Genomic DNA, 16,737 nt, shown 5'->3' with positions numbered 1-16,737 from the left:
ATTGATAAAAAGCAATAAAAACCTACTGGTGTTTATTATTCTACATAGGAATGATGGGCTAGGAAAGATGCCCCAGGTCACTGATTCGAACCCTCCGTTACCAAACTTATTTCCACAAACATATACAGAGCAGCTTAAGACCAATTCCTTTATTCATCCCCATGACTCTGACTGCAAAATCATCCCACAACCTCACTGCGCTATGGCTGAGACATCTTTTCACTTCCACCAGAAGCTTATTTACAGCCAACTCATATTTATCTGCTCTTGTGTCAATTTAGGGTTGTTTTGTTTGGTTTTTTCCCCTTGCTTGCTTATCTCTAACAAACTGAGAGCAATTTTCTGCTGAGGTCTTCTCTTACTGGGCGAGCCCGCTCTCAGTTCACCACCGCTGGCTTCCTCTCAAGACCTCCCCCCTCCTAACCCTGCTAAGGGTCCCTGAGCGCATTCGTTTTCCTCATAAATGTCAAACGACGCAGAATTAACCCCAAGTGAAGCGACACCGCAGCCTGCGGGCCGCCCCTCAGCCAGCTTCTCGCTCGCCTCGCACCGCCCGCCCCGAGGGTCCGCCCGCCCGGGGGCCTGGCTCCCGCTCCCGGAGGCCACGCAAGCCGGCGGCGGGCTGCGGGCCGCGCCGCGGCCCCCCCCAGGCCGAGCGGCAGGGAGCCCGCGGGAGCTGCCGGCGGCCGCGCCCCGCGCTGACCCGCACACGCGCGCCGGGACCGGGGCCCGCGGACAGCGCTCTGCTGGACCGGGCGCCACTCACGGAAGAGGCGGAGGCGGGGCGGGGGCAGGCGGGTGCTGCAGGCGGGTGCGTCTGCCGAGGGCCCAGCGGGGCGGGGAGACAGTCCCGGTCCCGCTCCCGCACCGCCGCCGGCGCTCTCGTTTCGTTTCCCCGCTCGGAGGCGCCGCCGTCACCGCCCCCGCCCCGCCCCCTCCCGCGGGTCCTCCCCAGCCAGCCGGCGCGCCACAGTGACGCACCGCCCGCGCCGGCACCGAGGGGCCGGTTCCCACAGGCGCGCCGCGGGCAGCCTCAACCCGGAAGTGGGCCCGGCGCCCCCTCCGCAAGGCCCCGTCGGGTCGCTAGGCAACGCCGGCGGTGCAGCGGCATGGCGGGGCCGCCCCCTCCCGCCGCCGGGCCTGCACCGCCCCGCTCGGCCCTGCCCTGCCCGCTGCGGGCGGGGCGCAGGCCGCGGGTGGGGCCCGGCTCCTTGGGGAAGCAGGTAGCCGGCGGCTTCAGTCCTTCCCGGTGGAGGTGAGGTAGGGGTGCATAGGGGTGAAAATATATTGAAATTCTATGTAAAATGTTATAATTTTTGCAAACATGTTGTAAACAAAAACGTATGTAAAGTGTGTTAACGCACAAATAATTCAGCCACTGCCTTAAAAGCGGCACTTTCTAAGAAAAACAGCTTTTATTATGCTTCTGAAGCGACCTAACAGCACCCCCACCTCGCTGGTGACCGCGGGCAGCGCAGGCAGCACGCCCCGGTGCCTGCTCAGGGCCGCCGCCCCGCCGTGCTGGCTGGAAACGTCATTACTCCTGCAGGCAGCGCAGCTTTCCTGAGAAACTGTCCGCCTACAGGAAAGCCTACAGCCTGCTCACCGCCCGGCCCTTCACCGTTAGCTAACTACAGCTCCGTTACTTGAGCACAGCCAGAACAGGTTTTGTAAGGCCAGCGATGATAAAGCTTCTCAAACAATTAAAGCCTAATACATGCCTATAGATTGTTTGAAATGAGGACTTCAAACACTAATCGAGCTGTCTTGTACTTGACATTAAGTTTGAAACCCAGGGGCATACAGCTCAGTACACAGGCATGAATGCTTAATCTTAAATACCAAAACAAACACGGTAGCACCAAGGGACAAGAGTATACTATTTGGGAAATGTAGTTTATAATTATCTAGTTGCTGCAAGGCATGTGTTTAAATATGTGAAATTATGGCAAAAGGGACTGGCAGGAGGGAAGAAGGACTATGAGCAGGAAGCAAAACATTGACTAGTCAGAGCTATCTTGGATAAAACCACTTAAATTGTGGGGGGACACATGGCTGGGTTATTAAGTTGCCTGTTGCATCTTCTGCAAAGTTAAATGACAGTTGCTGCTAAGGCTTACCAAGCACTGACATGGTAGATCAGACTGATCTTTGAATCCATAGATCTGCAGGAGTTAAACAGCACACCATCCCTCTGTGATGGTCCCGTTCCGCAATCCATTATCACTCCTTCCCAGATATTCCTGCTGATGTTGATAAACAATATATTGCTCTGAAAGTGTTTGATTATCACACTACATGACAGCGATCTTCCAACAGAAAGCAGCAAGTCTTGAACCTGCATCAAGCCTGCTGTGCATCAACTGTAACTAGCTCAGAGTTGTAACCTAAATCCTTGATGCGAGACTGGACATGCTTGATGCCATCCCAAGACAGGTAACAGTTCAGGGGATGACATCTCCAAGGAGACGTTCAGATGTACAATTGAGTAGAAGAAAGGATCCAGACCTCAGACCAAAGGAGAGCATAGTATGAGAAATATGGACATCTTTTCCAGAAGGTCAACAGTTCACCTGACGCTTCTGTATATCTAGTCATCAGCTCCGTATCCGATAGTAGTTTCACTGAGGAACTTCGTGAACTGGGAGGAGAGGTCTGCTTTTGTCAGTGAAATGCTTTTGCAAGTGAACAGTGTTGTTACTGAACCTCTCTCCTTGGGCCTTTACACACTATACATCTGCTGGTAACAGTGGAAATGGTTTGGTATACCACTTATGTTCTTCATATTCTAGTGAAAAGAGGACACACTCAGAAATCACACCGAAGAACTACTCTGTTACTAGAAGCAGCATTATTCTTCTCTGCAATATGCATAAACACCAACATAACAAAATAAATATATTTAGCAAAATGCAATGAGCAAAAAAAGCGCAGCAACATGGAAGAGATACACAGAAGAAGAATTTGCAGTCCTAGGTAACCAGAGTACTTTCCTCCTCCTCTTCATGGGGAATGCTTGTTCCAGTGTCAGCCTATTTCACAAGCATTTTGAGGAACCCTCTTCTCTCAGACATCCTAGAGAGCATATATTCACAAAAGAAGCTTTCAAGAACACATATAGAAAATTAACATTAAAAGGGAAAGAGGAAAACTCAAGATGTAATGACTTTTCACAAAAGAAACCTTACACTAAGATTTTAAGAAAGTTGCCTGGCCCACAGATCAGACCTACCTCCCCTGGTTAAGTTCTACCAATAAAATCTGTCAGGACGCACTACCTCTTTAGGACAGCATCATCATTCATGCACCTTTTTAATGGGATCTTTCTTTACTGGAAGAATATAAGAGGTATGATTGTATCTACTAAATTACTGTTAGGGTAGCCACAGGCTTGAAGAAAAGTCTTTCAAATAACTTTAAAATAGTCACACTGCTTACAGCAATCAAAACATGAAGCAAAGTCATTAAAATGAGATAGTCTGTGTTTTCTCAAAAAATCTAGGACAACTAGGAGAAAGACGTTCATCTCAGTGGTTGCACCAAGGGAGACTAATGCAGAAATGGATTTATATTTTCCTTCTTAAACAAAATAAACATAGAAACAAGAAAGTACATACAAATAGCCCAAGAAATATTACAGATGAGAAGGGCTTCCCCCATCCTCTTCTCACAGTGTAAAACAGTCCTTTCCATGTAACAGCTAAGTCAAAAGCATATGCCACATAGACAAATTCATGATAGGATGAGGCAAGACTTGCTCAGTCTCTTAGGGATGAGTGATTTGCTGTGAGGGTAGTACAACCCACGGCTCAACAGCAATGTTTTGTAAACAATAAAACTAAATGCTTCCTTCTGTGCCTTGTGGTTGCCTACAGATGCTGCTTTCCTACCCTGCCAACAGGACACTTCACTAATTCAGATAGCAGCACTTCTGAAGAGGCAGAGGTTCCTCTCTGCTGCTGACCAGAACTCTATGTGTTTCTGAAGTCATTACTAATAACTTCTGGATGCGCTGCTTCCCAATTCTAAAACCCTTTATGCAAAAGCCTGAAGAGGGAACAAACCAAAGATACTATATGAAAAGAGCACTAGCTAAGGAATTCTGGAAGATTTAATCTTCTCCATCCCTATCTAACAGAATATGAGTAACATCAACAGAGCAAACAGATGGCCAGCGGCTCAGCTTACAATGCATTTAAGCACTTAAGGCTGACAGGGTTCATAACCCACTCTTCGTTACCTTTACTGCCAGAGACTTGGGATGACTCTAGCTGCCATATGAAATTCAAGAGGAAAACCCACATTGGCGCTTTTTCCTGATACACCTCTCCTGCCTGCTGGTGGGGATGGCCAAATAGCTTGGGGCATTCCCTCTGCTGCTTGAAAATAAGGGAAGCTGATGTACATATTTAAACATGTCATTCACTAAGGAAAGGGCAGTGACGCATACAAACTGTTACATTACACCGAGCAGGTCACGAGCGATCATGGAAGCCTAGGTTTTGTATGTCAACCATCTAGCATAATGGCAGTTTGTTCTCTTACAGTGTGTTTTAGAGATCAAGCTTCTGTACATTCATTTAAAAAATAAGGTCCTTCTTCCAAATGCTGCTAGTTCTCAGCCGCAGCCTCTTCATAGTGTCTCTCCTTCCAGACGTCCAGTCCACTCATCCAGCAGTAGTCAACCAAACACCATTAGGTTGGTTCTGGGCAGCACACAGGCAAACGAGTCTGCAGTAACAGTGTTTAGATAATGTAGTAGCTTTCGTTATAGTAAGAATCCTCCTCAGAGTCCTCATTGTCACAATTGCTCATCGACAAGATGGAATAGATGGAAGAAATGACACTGCTGTCATTGTCTGTGGCTGGTTTCACCAACACATTCTGTTTCCCTGCATTCAAAACACACAGATACAAAAGTTAGCAGTGACCACTGTACCCACAAACGCTAAATTACTAGTTCTCTTTGAAACTTGTAGCCTCTCACTGTCAGGTTGCAATAGGTCTTTCAAGCTGCAGGGCACAGGCCTTTTTCTTTTCAATTTCAGCGTTAAAAGAACAAAGGGTTGGGTTTTTTTTTGTTTATTTTCTTAAGTTTCCTATATGTCTTTTCCTGTTAAGATAGCACAGATGAGGAGATGACATTCTCCATCCCTTCACTGGCACACAATTGGCAATGGACGTGGCTAACATTACAGTGCCTTGCCAGGTAAGAAAGAGGGAAGGAACAAAATGTAGTAAGGAGCTCTCAAACAAGTAATGGTTGTTCAGGACACTTACAGCCCCGCCAAAACCTCCACACATTTAAGAGTGCAAGCAATTGGTGCCCGTTCTACTAAGGCTCTTGGAAAGGCTTCTTGGGAGGCTCTGACTGAGCTGCTCAAGTGCCACCTGCGTCATTATTTCTCTTTCAGCTGGTTTCTTCTGAGGAATTCATGTTTAAATAGACACATGGTCATCTATATCTCAATCAAAATATTTCCATCACTGAAGAAAAAGACTGCACAGAAACAATTCATCCTTCCTGCTGAAGTGTGTCATGGTGAAGCTAAATTATTTCCTCCTAATAGCCATATATATAATTACAGTATCTATCACATATAAAGGTAGGCTATGAGCTTATTTCCTTTTTGTTCAAACAAGCATGAGGACCACTGGTTTACCATACAGAAATGAAGTGGGCTCCAATGAAGGCACCACTTCATGTAATCACCACTAGCTACCTGATGAGACACTTCAACAGTGCTGTGGCATACTCTGCAGATGTGCGTATTACACAAGAGCAGTGTCAGTTCTGCAGAGGTGAACGCAATTCACGAAGCCGAGCTGGGCAGCCTCTGCGCAGTGTAGCATTTCCTGAGGGAATCAAACCGAGTTGGTTAAACAGGTTATAATTTCAGTGAATTAACACTGCTTAGCGATGTTGTTCTGTGTCACCATGGAGAATCTGAAACGTTTCAAAAGCACCTTTCATTAGGTAAAAGGCTTGACACATTGCAAAATGAAGGATCATGCACTCACCTCTATGAGGGGAAACCAAGACAATTACTTAAGGGAACACAGCAATAGAAACTTGTTAAGGGGTAGCAGGAAAAGACTTCCACATTTCAGCACCTAGATACCAGTGTCAAGTGCTCTAGAAACAAATTTGGAAGAGGGAAGCAGAATAGGAATACCCCATACTGGAGTATTACTTAAAGCCGTCGCTGCCATGCACAGTCTTTTAGCTACAACTAGGCAAGAGGTTATGCATTTAAGCCAAAGTGGCTTTAACTCCACAAAAATTAACATGGCAGAGCAACTGCCAGTTCAGCCATACACTTACATGACACACTAACACTACCTTCAGAGATTTCCTACACAAATCTAGCACACAGAAGAGAATTCAGAGTTTCTCGTCACTGCTCTGCTGAGTTTTTGCAATGATGTAGTAAATAGTTTAATTAAAAGGTGCCTGGTAAATTTTGCAAGGCCCATTCTATATAGTTTTGCTTTTATTTAATTATCTCTTTGAAACAGCGTAACCTTTAGCATGGTTAAGTTGTCCCGCTCGACTGTGGCATTCATACCGAAATCTTTTTCCAAACTTTTTATTAATTTTATTTTACTGTGCAGTAAAGCTAGTTACACCACATATCTTGAAATTAATTTTCTAGTGTTTCTGGTACATTCCCCGAGTATCTCCTTGGTATAGAGGTGCCAAAGAAAGTTGTGCAAAATAGATGGAATGAGATTGTACTCATCATGCCACATCCACCCACCTCTCACCTTTCCGCTCTCTGATAAGGGTCAGGCGATGCTCTTTCATTTCCACATCCAGTTTTTCTACCATCCTGTCAATGCAGTTATCCAGCACCAGAGAGCGTGTCTTTGATTTGATCTCCTGCCTGCAGATAGGGCACTCCACTTTACGTTTTGTCCACTCATTGATACAGTAGGAGCAGAAGCTGTGCGCACAGTTCAGAGTGACCGCCTGTGGAATTCGACGGAAGGATACTTATCAGAGCATGCTCACACAAGCATTGTCAAGAAAAAAATACTGAAGTCAGAAAAACATTAGGTGTACACTTCCTATAAGGGAAGCGGGGGAAGAAGCCCAAAGCCCCTTTTCTGTAGCCTTTGTAGGGGTTACACACAAAAACTCTCCCACGCCAGAGTGCAGACAAGTTTTACAAGTTGGTTAATGGATTCACCGTAGATCATAGCAAGTCAGAAACACAGACAAAAAGAATTAATTCTATTATAAGTTTCCCCAATTTGAAAAGGATAAATCATGGAAAAACTCAGATATTGCAGAACAGCATCTTAAATTACTGAGAAACCAGAAATCAAAATTTCAGCTAGCTCTTAAGTCATTATAACAAGGCTAACACATCAGGCTTCCTGTAGTAGAAATGAATGTAATGAAACTGAAGTTCTAGCAAAACACAAACAGAAATAACAGTCTACATTTCAGGCACAGCCTATCACTTCTAGAATCAAATAAAAGCAGGCCAATTTCCCAAAGAGTTTATCTGAACAATATAAACGGTTCAGGACTTGACTGAACACTGCACCTCCCTTCCTTTACTAACCTCTTCCTATATCTAAACCTGAAGCAGTCCAACCCTAGTCAACTTAAAGCAAGGTCCATAAAGCAAAATGATTATTCCCCAAGCAGGCTGTCAGCAGCAGCTCAGAGCACCAGTTCAAAAACACCCAAAACTGCTGCAAGCCTATATGCATCTTAGGATTAAGCACTCATCTCTATGCAGGGAGAGACATCAAAGCTGAACTTGCTGCCTAGGAGATAATTAGGTTAGACAGAATGGATTTCTGGACCAACCCTTACCCACAACTCACTGGGTCTGTTGGGACTGTTAAACCAGTGAAGTAAAGAAATAAGCTTGACTATTGCTTTAATAGAACTAGGAAAAGCTTCTCAAGTCTCCTCTTTACTGGCAAACCCATACCGGTTTAAACATACCTCAATGAAGTGCTCAGAACAGATTGTGCACTGCAACTCATTCTCCAACACATCATTCATTTGATTCAACACCTCTTCTTTTTGGGCTCTCACCTTTTCCTTCTCCTCCTAGTGGAAAAGTACATATGGTCATGTATCAACAAAGAAAAAGGTTTTACTCAATATAATACTGGCAGGAAGTGTGTGTGCAGAGGAAGGTGGTACAAGTAGAAAATCATACAACTGCAAGTCCCCACGTGTCAAGTCTGTGTCTATTATGTACCCAGATCTGTAACCTCTCTCCTCTTCGTAGTCACGGCAGTATTGAGAATATTCCCACCCACTGTAGAGATCTTACAAGCAAGAACAGCTGCCATTACCAAAATTCCCTTCAGCCTAAAGAAACTACCAGCTGGATCAATCTTTTCAGAATCTCTTTCAACCTCTTCCTGGCATGAGTTTGGCTTAAGTCAACAGAACAGTTCTTCTGATGTAAAGAGCAAAACACCCAACAGACAAAATACCTCAAATATTAAAAAAAAAGAAGCATAAGAATTTAAAACATTTACTTGCATTTAACTACCCAATATTTTTTTTCTGTTTGGAGTTAAATTAAGCTCCTAGGTACCTGCTCTATCTTCTAAAAATAACAGAGAAATTCTTCCAATTAAAGCTATACTTGAAACAGCAACAGACTTGCAAAGACGACATAAAAAAACCCATAAAGCAAAAAGCCAGGGATGGATAATGTCATAATCTCCAAGAGTAAGACACAGGAAAGGATCTCCTTATTATTTTCCACTCATCACCTTGTGTCAAGGGCAGGAAGAAACGTGGCTTACCTCGTTCATTATTCAAATTCCATGTTGTTTCAGTCCTACACTCCCTTGTAAGACTGCTGGTACACTGCAGTTTTACTTGAACATACTCTAACTGAAAATAAAGCACCTCGCTTTTCAAACACACACTTTTTTTTTTCCTTTTTTTTTGTTTTTTTAAAAGAGTGGGTGGAATGGGCCCACTTCTCTTGCACAACACACAGTTCAGGTGCTCTGGGCTTTTTTTATGATTGAGGAAGATCTAGTAATGACTGTTCAACACTAATTTATAAAGACAGCAAGGTGTATCCTTCCCCAATCCTGGAAACCAGAGTCAGCTGCCACCTCAAAATACAGGAGTTTTTCACTATGGGAGGCAAAGTACAGTCAAGGCAAATGTTAAATAAACCATTTCCTCTGCTGCAGCATATCATGTTTCACTTACGAATAAAACTGAGATTTCAGTTATTCCTTACCTTGGTTTCTTCCAGTTCTTTATTCTTGGCTCGAATTATCTCCTCAAAATCTTTTTTACTACGGCTCAGTTCTTCCATCAAAGCATGATGCTGTAACAATACCATCCCAGAAATTATAAGAGTGCTATTATAAGCTATCCTATTAAATATACATGGCCATAATCATGAGGTTCAGCATACTCATTTCTCCTAATCTCCTCCTAAAAGAGCAACACATGTCTATACGAGTCAGGGTGTTAAGGCAGTTTAGCCTTAACTTAAAATTGGAATGTAATGCCAGTATTTATGACCTTCCCAGTGTCATGGCTCTTCTCATTCCCTCTCCGAGGTTACTCTTTCATTTCAGTTAGGTTTTACGGTCACCATTTTGAGCACATCTGAGACATTTGAGTATGAAGGGGTATTTGACACATAAGGATCACAAAAACCTGTCACTGTATGCAGAGTTACCTGAAGCTGTTTTCAGATTAGCTTTCTGAAAGGAAAGGCCTTCTGGAAAAAGCCTAGGAAACCTAAGTGTGTGGCAATCTCTTCAAAAACATTCCTAACCAAGAGTGAAATTTTTTTCCATCTGGTTAAAATTGACAAAACAACTTCCCCAAAACAGATACCCAGCAGACAGACCTCACAAAAAACCCCACCAGCCCAAGGACCAAATTCAAATTAAAAAAAAAAAAAAATCATTGCAGCTACTTAATGCTTTCAATCTGAGTGCATATTCTCACAATATTTGCTAGCAAATAGCAACTCCCACAAAACAAGGTCTGCCGCTTTCTGCCAGAAATTTGGTCTGTAGATGAAGATCACCCAATCTGCACCTAAGGCAAAGTCCTCGTCTTCTACCAAGAGGCCACAGCAGTAAGACAGATTTAAATATCAGAGTTACACAGTTAGACCAAACCTAGACTCATAACTACTTGCCTCTTGCAGGACCTGGGCCAGCTGCTCCTTCAGATTCTCTTCCCCATGTTGCCACTTTACTCCCTGGGGGCAGGGGGGAGGAAAAAAGGGAGGGGGGGGGGAAAAACAACTTGAAAAAAGCAAGGCATAGAAAATGACTACTTTGCACACTCTCTTTAGAGGATATGCTTAAAGAAACAACGCTGGTTTTCACCAAACCCTGAGATGTCCCACTCTACTGTTAACACGTGTACGACAGAAATTAGAGCGATCATTTACTGTGAAGAGTTAAAATGGATATATGATTTACAGTTACATACTTGGAACACCTCCACGTTACTCTAGCTCTAAAGGCACTGGCATGTTCATAGAAGCAAAGTGGTCAGCAACAGCTTAAATATGAGAAAAAGCTTCAACTCTATCTTTGAGCACATTCAAAGAGGTCAGAGGTACCTACAGCTCCTGCTGAACTTCCCGTTGTGCCTAAGCACACAACTCCAGACTTTCTGTACTTCTGATACAGATATCTTGCCTTTAGCAGCAGATTTTAAAGGAAGTAACTGAAAAATTATGAAACTCACTCCAAGATGAATTCTTACTTCCTTTAAACCAGATTTTGAGCAAACCCAAATAGAAAGAGTTCAGTGTGTTATCTAAAAAAAGCTACTTATCAACATACGCATACTGCTTGAAGACACTTACAGATTGCAAGAAAGGGTTTTTTGAAAGTATTTTGAAAAAAAAAAAATCTCCCTCCCTCCAGGGATTAAGGCATACAATAATTCACGTGCTTGGAAACAGAATGGATTTGCCATGCAAACTGGGCATTAATTCAGCCATATACCAAAAGAAATTCACACTTAAGGTGAAGACTTTTCAACCTGTCCTCTCTGTAACCACAGGAGATCAGGCAGAGACTTTTGATTTTTTTATTTAAAAACATGCTTTTTTACTAACTGAAATGCTTTACTATCTTGCTGCAATGAACGTGCTAGTAAAACAAAAAAAGCGAAAAAAAAATTTTGCGCCTTTTTCCTATTTCCCCATGCAGCCCAATCCCTTCTGTCTCTCCACTTTCTTTTGGTACACATGCCTGGAAGTGAAATACTTCCATGACAATTTTAACAGAAGTAATTCATACAAACATTATTTGTGTTACTGAATGGTTCAAGATCTTATTTGGATCAATGTCTTACATTAGGCATTCCATAAAAATGAAAAGACACAGGCCAAAAAGATTACCACCATTATACCTCTAGCTTCTGCTGCTCTTTAGAGAATGTCCTCTCTAGCTCTTCCACCTGCTGCTGATGATGCTCTTGTTCCATGCACAGCTGGTCCTGCAACTCCCGCAGCTCCTGCTCCATTGCCAGGATCTCCTTCTGAGCACACTTCCTGCGCTTCTGCTTCACATTCAGAACTGCTGTCTGCTTCTCCTGCACTTTGACCTTTAACTTCATTATATCTACTAGAGTTTTCCTCAGCATTTCCAAGCCAGTCCACGACTGTGCAAGACCAGAGCCTTTCTGGTCCTTATGGGGAACAGACACAGCTTCCTTGGAGTGCACAGAGCTAGTACGCACTGGACCACTATCCTCCTCACTTGGTCCAGGAGAAGGCAGCTTGACATCCATCTTCTCTGTTAACTGTTTGGCCTCTTCTACCCTTCCCCACGATTTACCCAAAGGTTCATTGTCACAGGCCACTCTGTCTCTTTTGGATCTGGAGTTTGAAGGGCCTTCTGATCCAGATGTCTCCAATTCCTCCAAACTAAATTTACGTTTAGTTCTTGAACTCTTAGCTTTCCCCAGGTCATTCCTTTGGGCTAAAAAGGGTCTGATTTTCTCCCATTCCTCTTTAATTACTTCATACTCATATTCAGCAGTCTCTTTGTTTTCCAAAGGCACTCCCAACTGGATACGGTCTCCTTCAGCAATAGGATAGGCTTTTGAGGGATCCAGGCGCTGTTTGTTAAGCCAGACTCCATTTAGACTCTGCAAACGAACAGAGAATCAGCAAAATTTAATATGCAGTTAAAGTCCTCTGCAAGTTATTTCTGGCAACTGTAAACATATCCAACCTCTTCAGTGTTGCAATCAGAACAAGCCACCTCTTTAAATAAACCTTGCAATACCCAATTTATTGGCTTAGTATCCCATTTATTACAGTTATTGCATTACGTTATTTACCATGCATTATTCCTGCATTACAGATTTTGTGTACAAGCACTAAGAACAACATCAATATATGCGCTTGTGCAGAAGGAAAAGAATGAACTCTAAGGGGAAAAAGACCTGCCCAAAAGCTTCAGAAATAAGAACTAACCAATAAAAAGAAAAGACTCCACAATAGATAATTGTCAAGGACATAGAATATTGCAGTAATTATTCTTAATAATTAATGTCACCTGAAATTCAAGAAGAAACTAGAAAAGAAAAAGGAGCATAGCTTATACTGCTTAAAGAAAAAAAGAGACAGTTCTCCATAAATACAGGGAGCATATAAACAAGAAGGAAAATGTTCTAGAGATAACGTTCAAAGCAGAAAAAGGGTTTTTAAATTAGACACCAGCTCAAGAAATCGTTCTGAAAAACAGCAAAACTGATTTGTGCTCAAGATGAACTGCAGAATCATTAACAACTGACGTATCTAAAAGAGATTCAATAAAACAACTTGACCAAATGGTAGCAGTGATAACACAGAGGAAGTGTTAGTAGCTGATCTACCACAGATGTTTCCAATCATGCAATACCTGTAAGTTTTCAAGTTTATAGAAGTACTGCAACAGAGTTTTGTTTAAGAGCAGTAATTTTAATAGTAGCCACTCCATTCCTTCTGACTAATTTGCTCTTGACCCAAACATCCTTCAAATCTGAATGACATGTTGAACATTTTTTTTCCACCTGTGCTGTTTTAAAGCAAGTTACTGATTTTAGTTTTCAGCTTGAATGAGAAAGTGGAGAGATCATGATATAAAAACCAGATTACTGAAGTCAAAGTGAGACATAGGTGAGGACTCTGATATCAACACTTTATTCTAATCAGCTGAGGAGAACTTTCAGAAGAAACTCGTTTGAACATAACATGAAGCATGGTTTTTCTAACAATAGATTCTTGTTGTAGTTGATTACAATTAAAGCAATTGTGTCACTACAATAAGGAGTATCAGTTTAGCCTTTCATTAGCAGTACAAGAACATTATCCTTTTGAATACTGCCAAAATTCATAGGATTTTTTTTTTTTAAGACAGTAACACGAAACAGGTTCACAGACTGCAAAGTGCCCTTGGCGAGACTACACTTGTCTGAAAAATGCTAAACCACAAGACAAATGTACATAAAGCAATACAGTTTGCATCCCAATTCCAGCAGACTGAAGCTTCCTGCTGGAAGTGCACAACAGACAAGACGCATTCCCATGGACCTTCTATCACATTTATACCATATTATATCATAGCCCATATATTGTTTGAGCCCATTCTTCAGTGAATCTCAGAGTACAAGGTCTTTAATCAATCTCTGTACCTTGTTATCCTTGACAGTCCACTGCCCTTCTGCATTTTGCTGGAAAACACAGTGCTTACGAGAGATCATCAAGGGACAGGTTTTTGACACCAGCTGGTACGTGAGATCTAATCCTCGGCCTATAGTTACCTAAAAATAAAGGAGTTTAGTAACTGCAATCAGCAACGACATAGTAAATTCAGTCTATATGGTTTCAATTCAAGTACAGAAGAAATCTAGATTAGCATCTTATAGCTATTTCCAAAGAGTTCAGGATAATATGGTTTTTTTTTTCATTTAAATTCAAGAGTAGATAGAAAATGGAAATCGACAAAGATTCAAGTACTGTCTTTCTCTCCCACTGAGGAAAATTTGATTGCTCTAAGGCAGGTTACAGCCTTGGTTTCATGGAAATCTTCGTCAGCAACAAAGCTGCTCAAAGCCACTCTCAATCCATCTGTGTCCCACCTTATTCATTACCTAACTAAACACCATTTCTTCAAACCAGTACAATTGTTTGTGGGTCTCAATATTACTTCTTACCTTCTTCTTTTGCTAGCTGCATCTGTTCAACTGTCTGTAAACAGGAAAGATGCAGGAAAAAATATCCCAGAAAATTGCCATCAAAAAAAACCGCACACGTAACCGTGCCCTAAATGTGCAATACTTTTGTAAATCCCACCATCAATCTTAAGGTTCGGAAACTAAGCTACATGCAGTTCATAACAAGCACTGAAAGTGATCTAAATAATCTGATTAGACTCTAATAGCATCTTCAGAAGAAGGGACATAATTTAATCATACCATTTCACAGTATCTTATTAAATCTGATCTAATTGCAGGCTGCCATTTAAAGCACGGCTCTGCTCTCCCTCCCTCCACTGTCTCCTTTGCAAGATCTGAGAACCACACACACTTTTCTTATTCATCTGTGCGTCGCACAAGTTTTCAGTCAGCTTACCACGTCGTTAGACAACCACATGGATGCAATGTAGCCTTAGATGAAGGCTGCCCTTCTTTTCCCCTGCAATCCCAAATCATTTGCATCACATCTTCCAATTCCTACAAGATGGCAAGATGCTGCAGTCAAGAAAAGTTCATTCACTACACATTACCTGAGCAGGTCTCACCTTGAATTGAAAGCAAGGACTCGGACTCGCATCTCATAACTAAATGTAAAGAAGCAAACCAAGATCTTGAAAGCAAACTTAACCACGTTTGATCCCTACCTCTTAAATGCTTCATCCATGTTAGTGTCTGTCAACGTGGACTGCATTTGTAAGAAGTACAGAGACTCGGGCAGATTCAGTTATAAACTCAGCTTTGCACTTGTCCCGGCAGTTGCAACAGAAATGCCTAACCCATGTGAACGACCCTTAGTGCCCGGTGACACACATCTGCGTGGCCTCGTGCACTAACACCAGCGAGACCAAGTAGGGCCAGCCACAAAACTGCCCCTTGATCAAGTTCATTGAGCAAACGGCAGTGGGGGGCCGAGACATTCCTGCTCGCCTGCTGGAGTTCACTGCTGCCCGCAGCAATACTGGCAGACCACTGCACACCCCCACACCTCAGCAGTGCAGTTTGGCACTGACATTTAAATCCCCAGTGAAAGCAGTTTGTGCTAACACGCCAGCCTGTGACCTGCCAAGCCTGCAGTACCAGGATGCCGTCAGTCCCCCTGTTGCCTGTGACAAGGAATGTAGCGCTGTGCAGGCAATCAGAGTAACAACACCTTGATCGAGATTCTTTGCACAATCAGCAGAGCCCCGGCTGCACGTTTTGCAGATGTATTGTTAACTCGAATCCTTCACTGAGCACACTTGCACACCTCACGGCTTCAAATCCGTGATGGGAGAGCAACAAAACTATACATTTGCTTGACGAGCTGCCTCGCACTGAAAGGTGACTAAGAGGGGTACCTTTGCAATGCATAAGTGCAAAGGAATAAGGTACAGCATTAACCCACAGCACCTCACTGCCCGATTTCGACACTAGAACGGCAATCCTCTCCACACATGCGTTCATCTGCTGGGTTTAAGGGAAAGAGTACAAAGGCCCATTCGGGCTTTTCAATTAAAAAACATGATCATCGAAAAAGGGTTATTCCTGTACCACGCCGACACAGATTTAAAACATGACCTCGTCTACACCTGAATAACTTAAGCCACAAAACTCAACTGCGTTATGTCGTTAACCTCGCCAAAGCACCACCTGGCTGGCCAGGCTAAGGGCTTCCCCCCCACCGACGTTACTGTCACACACTCCTACTTGAGCACGACCCCGCGTGACACAAGACTGACAACCGAAGACTTGGCAAACCGGCCTCTCGCGCCCGCGCCCCGCTCCCTCCCACGGCACCGGGGCTCAAAGGCGCTGCTTCTGGCCGCTGCTCCCCGCTCTCTGTCGGCGGGAGCGCCGGGCAGCGCCCCACCGAGCCGCCCTTCGGGGAGGCCGGGCGGGCACGGCGGCGAACGGCCGGCTCCTCCGAACGGCCATTAACAACCGCCGCTCGTTAACCGGGGCGGGGCTTTTCTCCTCTAGGAAGCGCGTTAAGGAACAACGAGGCTCCGGAACACGGCGCACCAAGGGCCGCTCGCCCCTGCCCCGCGCGGGCCCAGGGAGGAGCGGGCCGCGACGGGGCTCCGGCCAAGCGGCGCCGGTAACGCCCCCCCGCCCCGGGCGGCACCGATGAGCCGCGCCTCGGCCGCCCACCCTCCCCCTCCGAGGGGCCGGAGCCGGCGGGGAGCCCAGGCCGCCCCGCCCCGTCCCCAGCGCGGCTCACCTGCGTGCCGGCCTCCAGCAGGAGCCAGTCGCCGCTGGCTCCGACCCGGCGGAGGCACCAGGCCAGGTGCGACGCCCCGCGCGCCGCCATGGCGTCCGCCCGCCGCCACCAGGCGGGAGCAATCGCTGCGGCCACGCCGGCGCTCTCGCGAGGTGAGAGACGGCGTAGCGGCCGCGCACCGCCCGACAGCCCGGCTAATCGAACCCGGAGCGCGAGAAGAGGCTGCGCAGGCGCTCTAAGAGCCGGCGAGGGCGGTCGCCTCCTCAGCCACCGCGCCCCGTGGGGGTCCTCCGCGATCCCTTCGGCCCCT

At 44.7% G+C, this 16,737-nt stretch overlaps 2 protein-coding genes across 11 annotated transcripts in view; both read right to left on the bottom strand.

Moving 5' to 3' along the window:
- CMTR1 (cap methyltransferase 1) overlaps nt 1–2,845 on the bottom strand; it is a 31,863-nt gene extending 29,018 nt beyond the window's left edge. The window contains exon 1 of one of the 3 annotated variants that reach the window (XM_075146782.1): nt 2,121–2,845. In XM_075146782.1, coding sequence (XP_075002883.1) covers nt 2,121–2,133 — 13 coding nt within the window. In that variant the 5' untranslated portion in view covers nt 2,134–2,845. Of the gene's footprint in view, nt 1–703; nt 915–2,120 lie in introns of those variants that run through there. The other 2 variants (XM_075146783.1, XM_075146784.1) reach the window with 2 other exon arrangements.
- Nucleotides 2,846–3,547: 702 nt separating this feature from the next.
- RNF8 (ring finger protein 8) lies at nt 3,548–16,733 on the bottom strand. 8 transcript variants are annotated; one of them, XM_075146792.1, is made up of 9 exons: nt 16,428–16,688; nt 14,604–14,704; nt 13,664–13,792; nt 11,393–12,133; nt 10,161–10,223; nt 9,240–9,329; nt 7,967–8,074; nt 6,762–6,973; nt 3,548–4,892 (listed from the first exon to the last, which is right to left on the bottom strand). In XM_075146792.1, exons 2-9 carry the CDS (start codon nt 14,622–14,624, stop codon nt 4,853–4,855), a joined length of 1,404 nt encoding a protein of 467 aa, XP_075002893.1. In that variant the 5' UTR covers nt 14,625–14,704; nt 16,428–16,688; the 3' UTR covers nt 3,548–4,852. The 8 variants fall into 8 exon arrangements, 7 of the variants coding, with proteins under 7 accessions (XP_075002893.1, XP_075002888.1, XP_075002890.1 ...); XM_075146787.1 differs by having other exon boundaries at nt 6,769–6,973; nt 16,428–16,682; XR_012673118.1 differs by lacking the exon at nt 14,604–14,704 and adding an exon at nt 5,724–5,856 and having other exon boundaries at nt 4,805–4,892; nt 6,769–6,973; nt 16,428–16,733.
- Between the last annotated feature and the right edge of the window lie 4 nt (nt 16,734–16,737).

The sequence above is a fragment of the Calonectris borealis genome, chromosome 3 (assembly GCF_964195595.1).
Source record: "Calonectris borealis chromosome 3, bCalBor7.hap1.2, whole genome shotgun sequence".
NCBI classification, from domain to species: domain Eukaryota; kingdom Metazoa; phylum Chordata; class Aves; order Procellariiformes; family Procellariidae; genus Calonectris; species Calonectris borealis.
The sequence above is the reverse complement of the archived record's forward strand: the minus strand, read 5'-3'. Positions and strand labels throughout refer to the sequence as shown.